General features: G+C 36.7%; 1 protein-coding gene across 1 annotated transcript in view; it reads left to right on the plus strand.

Moving 5' to 3' along the window:
* Positions 1-264: 264 nt before the first annotated feature.
* Positions 265-19,497, plus strand: part of LOC138694450 (protein spaetzle 5-like) — a 238,736-nt gene continuing 219,503 nt past the window's right edge. The window contains exon 1 of the mRNA XM_069818170.1: positions 265-431. Within this exon, the coding sequence (XP_069674271.1) occupies positions 408-431 (24 nt within the window). The 5' untranslated portion in view covers positions 265-407. The remainder of the gene's footprint in view (positions 432-19,497) is intronic.

A 19,497-nucleotide genomic window follows, 5' to 3' on the forward strand; every position in this document is an offset into this window, starting at 1 on the left:
AATAAAGAACTGCCATAAGTGAACACGTTTATAAAGTGTCTCTCGCAAACCACGCATGACGGAAACATGAGTCGACCCTGGAATTTCCGTCAAAACAATCACCGCCGTGAGATCGCCTCGTTCTAATAGCTGCTCTTTATTCCCCTCTTGCGATTACTTCCCTCTCCTGTATCTGTTTTCTCCCTTCCCATATGTAACACCCCACCATAATTTACATGTAAAATTCCAGTAACAGACAATGAGAGACTTCAGTTCACTGCCAAGCAGTGAAAGTAGCACCTCGCACTGCGAAGTAGGTTGCCGCGGCCAGCGCCGAGTACATTGCGTGTGATATAATTCCTCTTGAAAGTTATTATTGCAATCGTGTGCCTCAAAATACAGACCTGGTAAACACATTGCCGTCTGCCATGGGTGTCACCGGAATGGGGATTGTAAGTACTCTTTCACTACTGAAATTAGTCATTCGTTTTACTGCCTTTTAATAATCTTTCTTTTACCTCTAACACAATCGGACCTTATGGAGATACATTTGTAGACAGAAGATTTTTTAAGGAAGCGGAAGTGGCCCATTTTGAAAGTAATGTTACAATATCCGTCTGAAGACATTACTGAAATCGTGAAATGAACATCAAATCTCAGTCATCCGCGGATGATGGTAGTGATGGTAATAGTGATAGTAATAACAACAACAACAATAATAATAATAATAATAATAATAATAATAATAATAATAATAATAATAATAATAAATTCATTACGAATATTATATTTTATATTCAGTTTTCAACGTGTTCTCAACAGCTGGAGACATTAATGAACAAGTCACACCTCATATTTCATCTTTATTCAAAATCTTCATAAGAATACATGCTACATCCCAAAGGAAAGGAGTTGATTTGTATCTTCTCATGCTGTATATCGTCGGCTTACTTCTCAGACCCCTAAGTCCAATTTTTCCGTAATGTCGAAATGTGTGTATATTTTTGAAATGTTATATATATATATATATATATATATATATATATATATATATATATAACAAAAGTGTAACAGTTGTTAGCTGGAGTATAAAAAGAACAAGAAGTTATTTTGCTCTTTTGTGCAATTTCCTGAAGTGTAGTTACTAGGTTTTAAAAGTAAGCCAAAGATATACTTCAATGGCAGTTGAAAATACCCCATAGAAATATTTTTGCTTTTTGTTACCAATACATTCACAAAAATAATTAAGTACTGATACGGTTACCGGTAGTATTTTCATTGTGTTAATATAATGTAAGACTAAGTCTACTATTACCACCACTACTGGTAGTACTTCTACGAGTAAATACTACTCTCACTGTTCCAACTGATGTCGCGTAAAAAGTAATAATTCATAAATTACTGACATCGCTAATGATTAAGTTTCATATACATGGGTATAGGCGATGCGAAATGAAAGGAGGAGCTTTCTAACATATCTTGCTCCAATGTCTTGAATTTGATGGAATCTGGTTACTTGATTTACGCATTAGTCTACTCTTCAGCTCCTCGAGGCAAAACCAACTAACAAAAATGCAAATTTACACTTACTTTATAGTCGTTTATTTAAATGGCGTGCATAACTGTTTAAATCGGTTATTCAGCGCCGTACAAATTACACGGTTACTTAGCCTTCATGGAATTAAGAAAAAAGGATTTTGAGGATATGAAACTGGGAGCTTGCCACGGAATTACCAGACATTCGCCTTATAGTTGAGGAAATTAATTACATTATGTTTTATTTAACGATGTTCGCAACTGCCGAGGTTATATTAGCGTCGCCGGTGTGCCGGAATTTTGTCCCGCAGGAGTTCTTTGACATGCCAGTAAATGTATTGTCTTGAACCTGTCGGATTTAAGCACACTTAAATGCCATCGACCTTGGCCTGAATCGAACCCGCAACCTCAGGCACAGAAGGTCAGCACTCTAGCAACTGCACTACCCAGACAGAGGAGAACTTGGAGAAATCTAATTATGTAATCAGACAAAACGAGATTCGAACCCGCGCTCCAGTGCTGCGTCGGAACAAGAGTCACGCTCGTTAAACTCTGCAGCACAAGCCGGTGACCAAAAGTCTTTGAATGTGCTCATAGCGAGATTAACACGACAAAGCAGAAAAACCCACCACCACCACTACCACTACTACTACTACTACTACTACTACTACTACTACTACTGCTGCTGCTGCTACTACTACTATTACTGCTGCTGCTACTACTTACTACTGCTACCACTGATACTACTACACGCAGCTAACCACAGTTACAACTACCATCACTGCTACTACAACTTGGCTACTTGCCCTAATACTACCAAAGTTACTACCACTATTGCAACAACTAACATCTCTGTTACTACCACTACCATCATTGTGACTATTAACACTATTTCTACTACCAATATCACTACCACTATTAACAGTATTATTAGTACCAACATCATGCACTATCAGCAGTACTACAATTATTACCACTACCATGCAATATCAACAATGCTAAACTACTACTACCATCACCATTCACTATTAACAGTACTACAGTACCACCATAACCATTCACTACAACAGTACAACTAGTATCGTCACCATCCATAACCAACAGTACAACTACTACTACCACAATGTACTATCAACAATGCTAAACTACTATAGCCGCATCGCTGTTGTTTCCGGCAGCCAATCACGTTCCAGTTCGACTACATTTAAACGTGCGCGTCTTGTGATTGGTCGCTGATGACGTTATGCACTTCCACTGCTGCCACATTTAGTAAACAGCTGTTAATTACTGATACTGGCGTGCTCGGCGGCAAGCAAGCATATAGAATATGCAACAACGCGTCCCGCTTAAGACGTAAACAAAGAGGAGGAGCCACGCCGGAAATTACTGAGACGCGACTATACCACCACCATTCACTATCAACGATACTACAACTACCACCACCTTTCGCTATTAACAATACTACAACTACTAACACATTTACTATTATTGCTATAATTACCACTATTACAAGTATGACAATTACTACTCTTATTATTGCTGCCACTAATACGAGTAGATACTATCATTATCACCACCATTAGTACTACTGTTACTGGACCTATTACCACTACTACTAACACCACCACTAGCACTATCACTACTACCTCCGTCACTAGTACAACTACTAACACCAGTACTAATACTACTATTACCACTACCGCCGTACTCAGTAGTCTGAAGAACACCGAGCTAGCCGTTGGATCTGAAGTTCGCTGATTCAAACTCGGCCGAAGGCATGCATTATTAAAAGGTCATAAATTATCAGTATGAATTTCTGCTTGAGGGAAGTATGTTGAGAGACCCGTGTTGTGAAAACACCCCTGATACAGAACTCTAGGCAAAATTAATTATTGGTGCATTAACGCCCATGTTGAATTTCGATGCTGAACAATCTCTCCGATTGACAGCGTCTTTAAAAACAATTCTGCACTATGGTCTGTTATGAATTCCCTTGCTTAGATGAGGGAATTTGACGGAAAAATTCCTTATATTCGATGGCATAATCATAGCAAGAACACGTAGACCTAACCATTATTAATAGACTTTCGTATCCTTATCAATATCTGTAGTATAGTCCACTCCTGTGGAGTAACGGTTAGCGCGTCTGGCCGCGAAACCAGGTGGCCCGGATTCGATTCCTGGTTGGGGCAAGTTACCTGATTTAGGTTTTTCCCTCAACCCAATATGAGCAAATGCTGGGTAACTATCGGTGCTGGAGTCCGGACTCATTTCACAGGCATTATCACCTTCATCTCATTCAGACGCTAAATAACCTGAGATGTTGATAAAGCGTCGTAAAATAACATACTAAAATAAAAAAAAATAAAAATATCTGCAGTACATTTTATTTAACGATGCTTTCAACGGTAGAAGTTATTCACCGTCCAAATTCACCGTCGGCGAGGAATAGCCGGCAAATTTTGAATGGAGCCTCCTGTCAGGTTCTTTTACAGATGAGTTCGACAGCTTTACTTTACTTCCAGAGAAAGCCATGCTAAATATTTTATTGCGTTTTAAAATAAATCCCCTTGGGCCGTATTCATAGACAATTTTAGCGCGGGTTTCCGGTGGATGATCAGCGTTTTTCGTATTCATAAACCAGTGTTAGCGATAGGATATGATTTGAATTCTGTACAAGTAACCAGTGGATAGCCGGGGCTAGCTTAGTACGCTCGTAGCGCGTGCTGCGAAATGTCTATGAACAGCACCCCTTATGTCGAATTTGAATTCGCGAACCTCGAATAAACAACTGCTAGCATTAACAGTGTAGGCAGTACAAATTTGAAATATGACGAAAAGAAAAAATGAAGGAGCAGAAGGAGAATAAGACAAGTAGAAGAACGAGAAGGAGGAGTATGACCAGAAGAAAAAATAGATACAGAGGGGGGTAAAAATAGGGAATAGTTAGGGGAAGATGAAGATGGATATGATAACGATAATGAGGAGGAGAAAGAAGAATAAGGAGGATAAACATGATATGAAAGAGAAGGAGGAGGAATTGGAAGAAAAGAAAACAGGTGAGAGAAGTAGAAAATAAGAAGGAATTAAAATAAAAAAAATTATAGGACGAAATGAAGATACTACGAACGACAGCCAACATCTATAAACGCATGGATGCCTGCCATATGTTGAGCACAGCATCAATCCTCCTCCTGGCATAACAGGTTACATATCAATAGAATGTTCTCACAGAGAGCCGAAATCAAGTCATAATCGTTTCACAACAGATAACAAACATGTTTGCTAATATTTTCCTTTAGCCTGCTAAATACATTTTTCTATGTGATACCAGAGATGTACTGAGAGAAAATAGTTTTGATCGTGTCCACCATCCTCAGGAGAAGGCAAGCCGGTTTGAGGCTGTCACTAATAGACTATATCACGAACATATCACGTCAACGTCTTGAATGTAATCAACTAATCAGTAATCAATCACATTAGAGTCTGTAGCAGCAGAACACAATGCGACTCTAATTCTGGAACGAATTCCCTTTCACATTGACATACAAGTCGGGCTCCCGAGTGGGCAAGGTATTTCATTTTCGCATTTTTCTTCATATCTTTTGTTTCCATTTTTTATCACAATCGTGAGCATCACTTCTTTTCACACTGTTCTTCTTCATGACCATCATTTGGATGATAATTATATTCTTCTTCTCGATCAACAACCCTTTCATTATGCTTTTCAGTCATCATCATCATAATCATCTTCTTCAAGTATTTCTTGACTGTCGACATCATCATGACAGTGATTTTGTTTTCCTCAGCATCTTTATGTTAATTATCATCAAAATTATTGTGAAGAATCGGTAGAACGGAGAAAAATTCTCTCCAGCAACAGGACTCGAACCCGGATATCCAGCTTTACGTGCGGGCGCTTGATCCTCTAAGCTACATCGGATTCAAGTTCCCTTGCCGGATTTAATACTTCTCATCTAAGTTCTACCTACTGCGTTCCCCTTTGTTAGTCTACCCTCGTGTACCGTGTTACAGTATCTATGACAGTAGACACAATGTTCAACCTCAAGTACAGAAGTGCACTCATTACGAGTGTCTGAGTGGTCGGGGTCCGACGAAACTTGACTCCGTCTTGAATCACAACATGATTACTTACGTTATATCATTATTACTATGATGTACCGAAGTTCATATGGAGTTTCAGTGCAGTAATTCTGCGTTTCCATATGGTGAAGAATCGGTAGAACGGAGACAATTTTCTCCGGCACCGGGACTCGAAACCGCGTTTCCAGCTTTACGTACTGGCTTTATCCACTAAGTCACACCGGATTCAAGTTCAGATTCCGGATTGAATCCCTCATTCTTTAGCGTATGAAAACATAGAATTATTGCGCTGAAACTCCATTCGGTGCATCATAGTAATATGATTCACTCGTAATGAGTGAACTCTGTACTTGAGGTTGGACATTCTGTCTACTGTCACACATACTGTGACACGGTACACGAGGGTAGGCCAACAAAGGGAAACACAGTAGGTAGAACTTAAAATGAGAGGGACTCAATCCAGTATCAAAACTTGAATCCGGTGTAGCTTAGTGGATAAAGCGCCAGCACGTAAAGCTGGAAACTCGGTTTCGAGTCTCGGTGCCGAAGAAAATTTTCTCCGTTTTACTGATTCTTCACCACATGGAAGCGCAGAATGACTGCACTGAAGCTCCATATGTACTTCGGTACATCATAGCAATATCAAAATTATTACCTACGTTAATTTCATTTTCTCATTCGTTAGCTTCTTCATGTTCTTCACGAACATGTTTCATTTTGCCTTGTTCATCTCCTTCATCAACATATTCGCTATCCTCTCTTCTTTCATGTTTTTGTTGATCTTCAAGTTAATTTCTTGATTGAACACATTGCTCTCTGAAGTCGGTTATTTGACAACTCTATATCAATTACTAGACTATTTAGCATCGATGAGATTGGTAATAGTGAGACGATATTTGGCGAGATGAGGCCAAGAATTCGGCATGTATTCCCTTTATAGTTTGAGAGAACCTCGGAAAAACCCAACTACATAATCAGCCCAAATGGGAATCGAACCCACGTCCGAACGTAGCTCCGGATCAGTAGGCAAACGAGCTTACACTGGTAATAAAACACATCGGTTTCAATGATAGGCATTCTCAATAGTAGATTGATGTCACCAAGTAATTTCAGGGAGCTTTTGCACCGTGTGTACAGATGTGCACCGGTGAAGAGAATGCCAGCGAACTACAGAAAAATTATGTGATTATGTCAGGGAAAAAGGATCAGCCGTCAGCCCAATACGTCTTAAGTAAAATAAATTCCAAGTGTTTTTAAATTAAATATAAGGTGGAAACAATCTTATATTTGTATTGATTTAGTGATAATGCCACATACGAATGGAATGTTGAAACGTTTAGTGAAGATGCTCACAGAAGTACATTGTGGGGCCATGAGTTCATCGCCATTGTCATCATCGTCACTAATAACCCGCTGAATAACGACAGCCGAAACCCTGCGGAGGGAGCTCCGTGCCTGGGGGCACATCAAGTTCCGCCAGAGAAAACAAATGCCACGCGCGATGCCTTGGCAATAAGTCTCAAGATACGACCATACAGGGATGTTTTTTCTTGTTATTTTCTTCTTGCATATTCTAGATTAACAAAACTCTTCCTTTTTGGCGAGCTTTTCAAATTACAGACGCTATTCAAAATCGGGTAACAGAAAGAAAATCTCTCATAAATAAACAATCCCAAAGAGCAAAGGCTCCTGTCCACATTGATTCTTGTCTCACTGACCAAGTGACAGCTATATTATCTGAGATTCTGTAAGATTGGATCAAATGAAATATATGAATAATTTTAAAGAATATTAACATTTCTGCGAACCTTCATGAACAATTCAACTTATAATATAGTACTTAAAATAAGTAAAGTTAACCCCATTACAGGTCCTGAAGGCCAACAGGGACGCGGGAGATTAAGCTCCCACCTTTATAAACAAGCGGCACTAGTAGTAGTAGGGACGTTAGTCCTATGCATTTGTCGTCTTTATCCCCAAGAAAATATCCTTGCAACTCTGTGATAGGCTGAGTGAACTCCAGGATTATAGTATAATCAGAAAGTGTAGATCAATAAAGAAAATTCATGACCCCCTTGGGATTCGAACCCATAACCTTCTGACTTGCAGCTAAGCGCCTTAATCGCGGCACTATCATGCATCCCAATGTAGTAGTTGTACTTTTAAAATAAGTTTTCGTAAACTGTTAGATAAAGACTTTGAGATATTTATAATATTAAAGGTTAATTCATTCATTCATAGTGTTCTGCCCAAGGGCAGGTCCTTCACTACAAACCCAGCTTTCTCCAGTCTTTCCTATTTTTTCCCTTCGTGTTTGTCTCTTCATATCATTCATTATATCTTAATGTCGTCTATTATATCTGATATCTACTTCTACCCCGAACATTCTCCCGTTCACCATTCTTTCTAGTGCATCCTTCAGTAGGCAATTTCTTCTCAGCCAGTGACCCAACCAATTCCTTTTCCTCTTCCTGATCAATTTCAGTATCATTCTTTCTTCACCCACTCTTTCCAACACAGCTTCATTTCTTATTCTGTCTGTCCACTTCACATGTTCCATTCTTCTCCATATCCACATTTCAAATGCTTCTATTCGCTTCTCTTCACTTCGTCGTAATGTCCATGTTTTTGTCCTATATAATACCACACTACATACAAAGCACTTCACTAGTCTCTTTCTTAGTTCTTTCTCCAGAGGTCCGCAGAAAATGCTCCTTTTTCTATTAAAAGATTCCTTTGTCATTGCTATCCTCCTTTTGACTTCCTGGCAGCAGCTCATGTTACCGCTTATAGTACATCCCAAGTATTTGAAGCTGTCCACTTGCTCTACTGCCTCATTTAGAATTCGCAAGTTTACCTTCTTTATTTTCCTTTCTATGACCATGGTCTTCGTCTTATTTATATTTATCTTCATCCCATACTGCTCACAGCTGTCATTTAGCTCCAGTAAAATATCCAATAATATCATCTCCTCTTCTGCTAATAACGCCATATCATCAGAAAACCTTATGCACTTTATTCTTCTTCTCCTACTATCACTCCTCCCATGTTCGGAAAACAGTTCTTTACTAAATCCTCCAAGTAGATGTTGAATAGGATAGGTGATAAACGGCATCATTGATGTACTCCTCTTCCAATTTCACTTCCTTCTGACATTACTTCTCCTATCGTAACTTTGACTCGTTGTTTCATATAAACATTACTGAATAGACTTCTCTCTTTCCAATTCACACCTTTTTTTCTTTAGGATTCCCATCAGTTTATTCCAATCCACTCTGTCAAAAGCTTTTTCTAAGTCCACAAATACTATATACACTTCTTTATTCTTCTCTAGGTATCTTTCACCTATTGTTCGTAGGAGTCCAATTGCATCTCTCGTACCGTTTCCCTTCCTGAAGCCAAACTGCTCTTTTTCCAACTGTTAAAGGACCTTCATTTATAACCAAAAATACAAAATGGCTTCTTAAGTTTCGTTCCTTGTATCTTGTTTGAGTTATTATATAAAGAATTATTCCTGTTTTTCGTTCCGAATATTGTAAGTTCCGAAGTTCTGATGTCTCATCACATCATAGCCTTGAGTAGCGGAGAACAGCTCGCTGTTCAAGAATTAGTACCTCTGTCATAGTCCATCGCTCTGAAACAAATGGGCCCGGGTTCAAATTCTAGTTGGGATAAGTTATCCGGCTGGAATTTTTCCAATGTTTTTCGTCAACCAAAATTGAAGCGGAATTGCTAGGTAACTTTCGGCGTTGAACCTCGAACGCATTTTGTTATCATTTGTTCACATCTCATTTTCGTCATTACTATATAGCCGTTCTTAAGTTCGCTATGCTGCGTGCTGCATTCGTACAAGAGCGCGACCTTTCGACGATGTTTATGACGTCTATGTTGTCAGTGACATCAGCAAGCCTTTACGGTTGAGGGCTGTGACGAGGAAGGAAGCGTGTCAGTTGGCAAGAGCGATACTCTTCGTTGTGTAATATGTGGTGTTGAGAACAAATCAACATGTAATTACTCTGAACCAAACATGTAAGCCTATGGGAATGTTCTGTTTATAATGTTTCATTTGACACTCTTTCTTGTGTAAAAGTAAAATTGAAGGACATACTTAGAACCGATTAAATAATCGTTTCGTGTAATTTTAGCTTAAAAGTATAAATAAATTTCATGCTGTACTTGAAGCAGCAATAATTATAATGTACGTACCTAACATGCTTGCTTTCCAGATGAAATTACTCGTAGATACTGAGAATGAAAAAAACCCATACAATAGTTTCGGAGAAACAGACGGGCAGATAGATGAATGACAGATACTGGGTTTCTGAGTCAAGAGTGCTGATCTAGCAGTTGTTTAATAGCAATAAGTTCAATACATTCTGTATAATAAGAAATCAAACTGAAGGCATGAGGACAGTTTAAACTTGAATGAGAGAAAAAAAAAAAAAACATTATTTAGATCATCAGTCAGATCAAATACTGTCAAACAAGTACAATAATATTAATTCATAGCAGATTGTAAGAGAAAATATATTTTATTGTAATGACTTCATCGGGCAAATATTGCTTAAATCCATATGTGAAACAACACTCCTCAATATTATCCATTCCCTCCCACCGAACACCCTCATATTCATCTTCTTTCATGGCTGTTCCTCGGCTTTGGAATTCCCTACCGAGTAATGTCAGGGACTGTCAGACATCAAACCAATTTAAGAATAGACTAACGAAATATTTTTCTAACAATTCTTGTTAACAATAATAGCTCTTTCAGGTTTCTCAATGTTTAATGGTTATATATATATATATATATAATTATCTCATTATTACTATTATTATTATTACTATTATTATTATTATTATCACTATTTCTTACTAATGTTTATTATTGTCACACTAACATTACTTATCCAACTTTCATTATTTACTTTCATGTTGTTTTATGATCTAGATATTAATGTAATAACCAGGGAAAGGATTTATATGTAAATACATATTTACTTATAAAGCTAATATAATTTATATTTTGCATTATCTTTATGTTTCACAATGTGTAGGGTTGAAAAATCCTACTTTTATTTTCCATATTTTTCCATATTTTAGAGTTTAGTACATATTTTCGTTAATTTCCATATATTTTCCATATTTCATATAAAACAGTCCATATTATATTAGGTTTAACAATAAAACAAAACAAAATTCCATTAACTTTTAAAAATACATTTCAACAATAGAGATTTAAACACATGTTCAGTAATCCCTTTAACATCAGAGTTATTTGAAAATTAGCAGTCCTATCAACAATGGGAAAGTAAGTTACAAAACTGTATTAATTTAATTTAAAATTTTTAACAGACTTCAGTTGTGCAGCTCAACAGTTAAATGCCAGTCAGAGTACACATAGGTTCAGTTTTGTAAATCATACTATAAAGACGGTAAATATGCCAAAAGTACGTCATTCAGTCAATTTAAAATCAAAACTAACAAGTTACATTTCAGAATTTAAAGAAGATGGTTTATCAACTGACAATAAAATATTATTTTGTAATTTGTGTCAGTGTGCAGTATCATCTACACAAAAGTTCCTGGTGCAACAACACATTACAACTAGTAAACATCAGGCCAACAAACAACTAAATTCCAAGCAGAGACAATTGTTTTTAACACAACCAACAACATCGAATGTAAGATCTGAGTTTAACATCGACCTGTGCCGTTCTCTCTGCTGATATTCCTCTCTACAAACTAAAGAATAAGGTCTTCAGGGAATTCCTTGAAAAATATACTCAACATACAATCCCGGATGAGTCAACACTTAGGAAGACGTATGCTCCATCCATCTACGATGAGACAATACAGAAGATAAGAGATGAAATTAAAGATAGTTCAATTTGGGTTTCCATTGATGAGACTCCCGACAAAGAAGGTAGACTTGTTGGTAATGTAGTTATCGGTTTGTTAAGTGAACAATATTCTGAACGAATTCTTTTACATTGTGATGTTCTAGAAAAGTGCAATAACAAAACTATAGTTAAACTGTTCAACGAAGCTATGGGTATCCTGTGGCCAAAGGGTATTATGTACGATAATGTGTTATTCTTTATTAGCGATGCTGCCCCTTATATGGTCAAAGCTGGACAAGCATTATCTGTTGTATATCCTAAATTGACTCATTTTACTTGTGTGGCGCATGCATTTCATCGTGTGGCAGAAGTGGTCAGAGACAATTTCCCTAAAGTAGATTTGTTGATTTCATCAGTGAAAAAAGTATTTCTCAAAGCTCCCAGTAGAGTTAACGTGTTGAAAGAAATGTACCCTGAAATTCCATTGCCACCAAAGCCAATTTTAACTAGATGGGGTACATGGCTAGAAGCAGTTGAATATTATGCCGAACATATAGACTCTATTAACAATGTTCTCCTTGCATTGGACTCTGAAGATGCAGTCTCAATTGATACTGCGAAAACAGTTACCTGTGACATAAGTGTGAAGAATGACTTAGCTCACATTCAGCATACATTTTCATGCATCATAAAAACGCTCAAAAGTCTCCAAAATAGGCACCTTTCACTATCTGAAAGTTTTGAAATTATAAATAGTACTGTGGAACAACTGAATCGTGGTAGAGGTAAAGTTGCAGATGCAGTAAGAGCTAAGGTGGACACTGTACTTTCAAAAAACCCTGGATATGAAGAACTACAAAAGGTTGTTGCTGTGATGAGTGGTGAATCAACAGTGAAGATTAACTTGGACTTATCCCCAGCAGACATTGTGAAATTGAATTATGTACCAGTTACTTCTTGTGACGTCGAACGCTCTTTTAGTCAGTATAAATCTATCCTCAGAGACAATAGAAGAAGATTCACTTTTCAGCACTTGAAAGAAATGTTTGTAACCTATTGTTATGGTAACAGACAATAAAAATTGTGTTTTGTTGAAACTACATTGGAAGATAAGGTACGTCCATTATATTTTTTGTTTAGTTTGATTAAAATGTACCAATATTTAACGTACATAGTCTTTTTTTTATAATTTTAAGTCCATATTTAATTCCATATTTTGGTAAAAATCCATATTTAATTCCATATTTTGGTAAAAATAACTACATATATATTTACATATTTCATATATTTTTAGTCCATATAAATCCGTTCCCTGGTAATAACTATGTAACCAATTGTATTCAATTAGAATTAGAGTCTGGCTGGGCAGAAGAGAAGGCCTACTGGCTTTAGCTCTGCCAGATTAAATAAATAAATAATAATAATAATAAAAATAATAATAATAATAATAATAATAATTATTATTATTATTATTATTATTATTATTATTATTATTATATGTACAATAAAACAAAATATACTATTACCGGTATTATTAATGCAGAACTGCACTCATTGAATTTGTTACTTAATATAATTGGGAATATGAAATCCAGACGTTGAGATGGGGAAAGCATGAATATGCTAAGTAAATTCAAGAGAGTAATGTATTATGATAACACTGTGCTGCATTTTAATACTTTTTTCCGATGATTTTGATCTGATAACTGATTCCTAATAGTTTTTTTGTGCTGAATTCGAAACTGACCTCCAAATAACCCCATCACATCAGAAGTTTTCACAAAAAAAAAAACGAAATATCTAAAAACAACATTTTTACAGGCAAATATATCGCGTTCATGTTTGTTTAATACGTGTAAATCAGAGTCTGTGACAAAATTAGAACTATTAACTGAATAAAAAAGCTAGTAACATAATATTTACACTCATGTAACCTTACCTTGACCATATGTGCATCTCACTCCAATTGAAATTTTCGTTTCCTTGACTTCCTGGTATGCGTTTCTGAAAAATTGTTTCTCTTAAGCATCCAGCAGTAATCAGGCATCATACTCACACTCTACTTTCCTTGGTATCTAGTTTCCATGTCTTTGATGTCCTGATGAAACCTTTCACCATGTTCCTCATTAAAATGTTTTTATCATAACTAAGGAAAATTTTCAATTCCGTTCGTCATATTCTAAAGCATGAAGAGTCTAAATATTTTCACGCCACGATCTGTTTATTTTTTAACTTACGCAGAAGCACAATTTCTAAAATCTGCTACAAAGTGCAATTACACATGTTTTATTGCATCTGTGCGTGACTTTTCGAGATTTTAGTAGCTCAGACATACTGTCTGCAAAACACTTTAAACAGTTTAAACAGTTATAAATATACTAGAGATAGGAACAGGCACCTACACATCCGTGTGCATTTACTTCAGGTACAAAGATCAGGGAGTGACCGCTTATTAAAGAGATCGACAAATTCTATCAGTGTCAAACACAGTCCAGGCATGGGGTAGCGGTGAGAACATGAAATATTTAATTCATATTCACATTAACCTATCAATTTACAGAGAGATATATGAAGTTACTTTAAAATTGCAACAACAAACATTTTGTCAAAAAATAATTTAAAATATTAATTTTTGTACGAACATACTTTAAAAATACACAAAGATTCAGAAAGATCCAAACTATAAAGTGCAAAGTTTCATAACTGTGCAATAGTTCCTGACAGAAGTGTAGGGACTACCTAAAGCAGGTAGAATTAACATGGCGAGATTAGGGTTTACAATGCGTCCTAAAACATTACAATTAAATAAAATCCGTTATACTAAATATCTAACTGTAAAAGTATTTATTTCTATGAATGTAATTCATATTCAAAACCAATATTATTACATTTAATGTTATATCTAGAAAACAGTGACCCATGGAACGTTTGATTAATTGGCATTATTTGCATATAAAATACCTTAAAAACGTAATAACTTAATAACTATTAGTCCGATTAAATTCAAATACTGTTAATTTACAGTGAATTTTTAAGAAAATATGTCAAGAAATGTGGAAGTCTGAAAATTCAGTCCCGCGTCCCTTAATTAAAAATAAAATTGCAAATTGTGGAATATTCTGATGTGATGGGCAAAAACTAAGTTCATTTTCGTAATCAGCACACAAAAAACGATAAGAAGTCCTATTTAGTTTCAATTCATAGAAAATCATGCTGCACGGTGTAATAAATGATTGAAGGAATATTAGTTTTGTCCTTTAAATACTGTATGTAGAAATGTGATTCGAACAAATGTATATTTTCGTTCTTCAAAGGAATTTTAATATATATGTATATATGGTGGAAGTGAAATAGCCTTGCAGATTTTCAGAGCGAATAGCTCATGTTGTATGTAACACAAAACTATAATATCATATTAGCGAAAAGTTAATAGTTTTTCTTTCAGAAAAAAATGTTTTTTTTTTCTCTCTCAAATGTTCAACAATCGGTAAGTGATTGTTGCCCATATCGATAGGAAAACTAATAAAGAATAATTTATCCCTCTGGTGTATTTCAGTTTTGTGTAAATTTAATTTAAAAACCTCTCAATTCAAGCCACTGCGCGCTGCGACTTGCTTGCAACGCAGCACCAGGGAACAGCTCATCGAGACACACCGAGTTACCGAGTTCTTTGACATCTTACAGCTGTATCACGAGAAGTGTGTGTAGCGGCGGTTGGCGAATGTCAGGTAATCTCTGACGAATATTCTGCCTTATCTCGCTATCACCAATTACATCGATGCTAAATAACCCGGTAGCTGGTACAGCGTCGATAAATAACCAACTAAAAAAAACATGTTCAAATTAGAATGCAAAATAACGTTGTGTAACTTTAAGAGAAAGAAGCTGTCAACATTCTATATTATAAGGCTCTTTTTTTAATATATCATTTGAGTGTTTTTCTATTTTTATTTTGTATTTCTCTAAGTTAACACACGTACCATTTCTTTTCTTAAGATCTAAATTTCCACAGCGTCTAACGAATGACAGTCTGACTCATGAACATCTTTACTCAAAATTATCTCAGCCGTCAGCTCTTAAGTTCCGGTATAATTTCGTGAATCATACTCTGAGTGCATGAAGTTCGGTTCACGAATATGGCTATTATTATAAGGGAAATTATGGGGAAACTCACAGACTTGTACGCCAACACATAGATGGATAATGATCCTAATAGTCCAGGTGTCCTGCTCTGTTTCTCAGAAACGTCGCAACGTAAAATAACACTAGACAGCGGACACAAAGAGATGATTGGCAAAAGCCAGCTTTGAGAAAAGTTGCGAGACCGAACACAACGAGCTCAGACTTTGCCTTTCGATTTGCTTACCACCAGATTGCCTCGCACGTTACATGCGCCAGCAACTCAGCAAGTAGGAGATTCAAATGGACAGTGAGCTTTTTATTGCAGCTGTATTTGAAACCTCTCTTTTATAGAGACTAATAAGAGTCGAAAAGTAAGTGTGTAAAAAGTGAACGAGGACGGCAAGTAATGTACACAAGCGCTTTGTTTATATCAAGATTACACATCACATAAATAATACGTACTGTGTTATTCTCGCTGCTTCTAGTACATGACAATACGAACACAAGTGGTTCATGTGAAAAATATATTACTAAAATACAGGGTCCGGCAAAAAAGATCTAATGTTTTTTTTTTAAATGAGACAACACAGTTGTATTTTAATGTAAGTTTGTTTTTATTATTTTATCGAAAAGTCATTATTGCCATTTACTAATGCAAAAGAACAAAATGTTTGTTGTTGTTGTTTTGTTTAGTCAAGTGTCCGAAGACAAGTCTGAACCTCACAAGTGATAACAACATGACATCACTTATGAGGCAACTAGGCCAGGAGATAATTGGATAGGTGGCCAGTTCATTTCCCCTCCATTGCATACATCGCCGATTATCTACATATTACATAAATCAGACTTCAGAAGAACAAAATTAGGTTTTGAAAATTACACCCTCCGAATGACGTTAATTTTTTCTAATGCACTTCTGGAGCCTGACTTTGAAGCTCAGCACTGCCCTGCCTAGTATGTCTCCGGCATACGGACGGTCCTTGGCCTTCCTGTTGGCTTAAGCCTTGGTTTTTCTGAATCGATGCATGCGACGTGCGAGGTGCGAGGCCCGCCCCGCACAAATCCGGACTACACGAGAGATAGTGAGTGGTTTCTATAGCTGCGAGATGCGAGGTCTGCGTACCTCGCTGTTATAGAAACCACTCACTATCTCTCGTGTAGTCCTGATTTGTGCGAGGCGGGCTTCGCACCTCACAAGTCGCATGCATCGGTTCAGAAAAACCAAGGCTTTAGGCCTACGTTTTGATGCTGAAGAAATTGTTCTGAAATTGTTTACCCACATTAAAATTGTGTTACGGCTGGGAACTAGCCCATGTCGACCTACACTAAAATGTTGTCGAACATACGGTGCGTAAGAACTACTGAGTGATTTGTTTTGAGAAAAATCTCCACGGCAAACGCTTGACGCGATGCGTTCCACGGATTCATTGCAACTGATATGGCATCAATAATGACGTTCTTTCCCAATCCTCCCACCGCTGCGCGACTGTCTTAGCCACAGTTACTGCCAACCTCAAAACGTCAGATCTTTTTCCAAACTCTGTATTTGGCGCTTTTGAATGCATGGAAGGGTTACCCAGCAATCTAGTCCTGATTACTGTGTTTATTGGCTTGACTTTTCCATGGCAGAATTCTTGCACTTAAACTCGCTTTGGTCCATTTTGCGCCCTATATATGCGATGATTCTCCAAGTCCGACAGGGTGTGAATCCGACGCCAACCTGCCTCAGCCCCGAAAGAGCTAGTTTCCATCCTCAGACGAGTGGCCTGATGATCCCCAGAGTCCGAAGTCCGAAGCCCAATCCCTTCCTATATCAACATCTGAAACCCATATTCCCGAAGACTTCGCCCCAGACTATTTTCAGCTATTGTAGATGATATATGAAATGAGAGAAAGGTGGAGAGTGTTATGGAATGATATAGGCAACCGAGAGAATACCGAGAAAAACTCTGTACAACTTCTGCTTTGTCCACCACAAATTTTATCATGACCTGGCAAGGGGTCGAACCCGGATCGCCTGAATGGAAGACTAAAACAAATGTTAACGATGACAATATAAAACCCAAATTTCACAAATAAATACAAGAGAAAAAAATATCTGTCAATCTGTCATTAAGTTTTAATATTTTATTATAATTATTGGTTTGGCTTGAGCCACAGAAATGAAGAAGTCATCGATCAGGAAGTACTCAAACACTTCTTTGTAGATAAAGAGTTTGTGAAACACAGCCGCCAGTGTTATCTGATAATAACGAGCTGGACTCGTGTGCCGAGACTACGCTTGGACTTGGGTTCGAATCCCTTTTGACCTGATTACGTGCTTCTTTTTCTTTTCTTCATTATTATCCCCAACTTTAAGATGATGTCAGATAATTCCATGACGAATCCTCAGTCTCATCTCGCCAAAATACCACCTCACTATTATCAATTCTGTCCACGTTAGATAACAGTATAGTTGACACAGCGTCATCGTATAAGCCATTTGAATCGTAAATTGTATAAACCACACATGGCCATTTAAGTAATTTTTTCAAAAGGCACAAAAAACCGATTATCTTCAAAAGCATTTGTATTTTGCAGTGACTATTTTTATGAAAGAAGAATATTAAGTTCTAATGTTTGACATAGGCTATATGAACTTTAATTTTAATCTTTAGTATTTATGAAATAAAATCTGAATTGTCTGGACTTGAGAGGTTTCTGCAATTCACGACTATGATCCGTCCCAGGAATCTGTGGAGTAACTTCGCGCATATGAGGGCGGAGTCTATCTATGTCGGAGTGTATTGCGGGCAGCATCAACTCGATACCGCTAAGGGGTAAGGTGCTCGTGGTAAAAGATATAGTCCAGATTGAAATTATCCCCTCCTGCAAGCGATTGCTCGCTTCGTTCAAGCAATGCCTCCCCCCAGAGCAGTCATTGGCCTAGCACTACCACATACCACTTGCGCAGAGATCTTGTTTTGTCTTTCAACTCCAAAGATTCCTGGGACAGACCATAGTAACAAACATTTTATTTCTTTAAAACAATTTTAGGTGAAGAAGACGGAAGACATTTTTTTATTTCATTAAGCCAATAAATTAAAAACGTACACAAACATACAACAATGGAATATTATCGGAAGAGCATATTTAATTCTTAAAATTCTTCTAATCCTGTAAAATGAAAGAAACGCAAACTGAAAAATTTAGTTTCTAAAAAAATTCCACATATCCTGGATTTGTTGTGTTTTTGCAATTTTATTGTAACGTATTGCCATTGTGAAATGTCCACAGAGCACCAGGCGTGTGGGATTTTTACACCACTTGAAAGGCCTATGTATACAAATATGAAAAACTGAATTTGAGGATAAACGTGAATTGTGGTGTTTCTGCAACTCACGGTTCATTCAAAGTTCACAATGGCTGTGTACCTGTTGAATTTTTTTCACACATGTGCTCCTCTGGCCGAGAGAAGCGTTGTAGGAATTCATTTGAGCGTGATGTATATTCGTTATCTCATTTAAAAGCTAATTTGTAACAATGAAAAAAGAAACAAAGATTTGTGTGAGATCATTGGTTCGCCATCCGGACTAAAACCTCCACTGAATAAGATTTTAAAATAATGCATGAATAAGAGTATTCTTTCATTTCAGTTAATGGAAATAAAGACACCATAAAGCATCGGATTAACAGATAACTGAAACTGGACTTACTGGATTGTAGCTAATAGAGACTCGGAGAATCGTTTGCAACATTTTATATATAAACTCCAATTTATAGCCGTGAAATAAACAATATGAACATTCAATTATGTGGAATGAAAGTCATGATATTTAAAGTTAGGAACTCCATTGTAATAAAATATGTATATGGTATGATGAAACCATTGGATATTTAAGTATTTACGCTATTACATTGACTATGAAAAGAATGT

Source organism: Periplaneta americana, chromosome 2 (genome assembly GCF_040183065.1).
Source record: "Periplaneta americana isolate PAMFEO1 chromosome 2, P.americana_PAMFEO1_priV1, whole genome shotgun sequence".
NCBI classification, from domain to species: Eukaryota; Metazoa; Arthropoda; class Insecta; order Blattodea; family Blattidae; genus Periplaneta; species Periplaneta americana.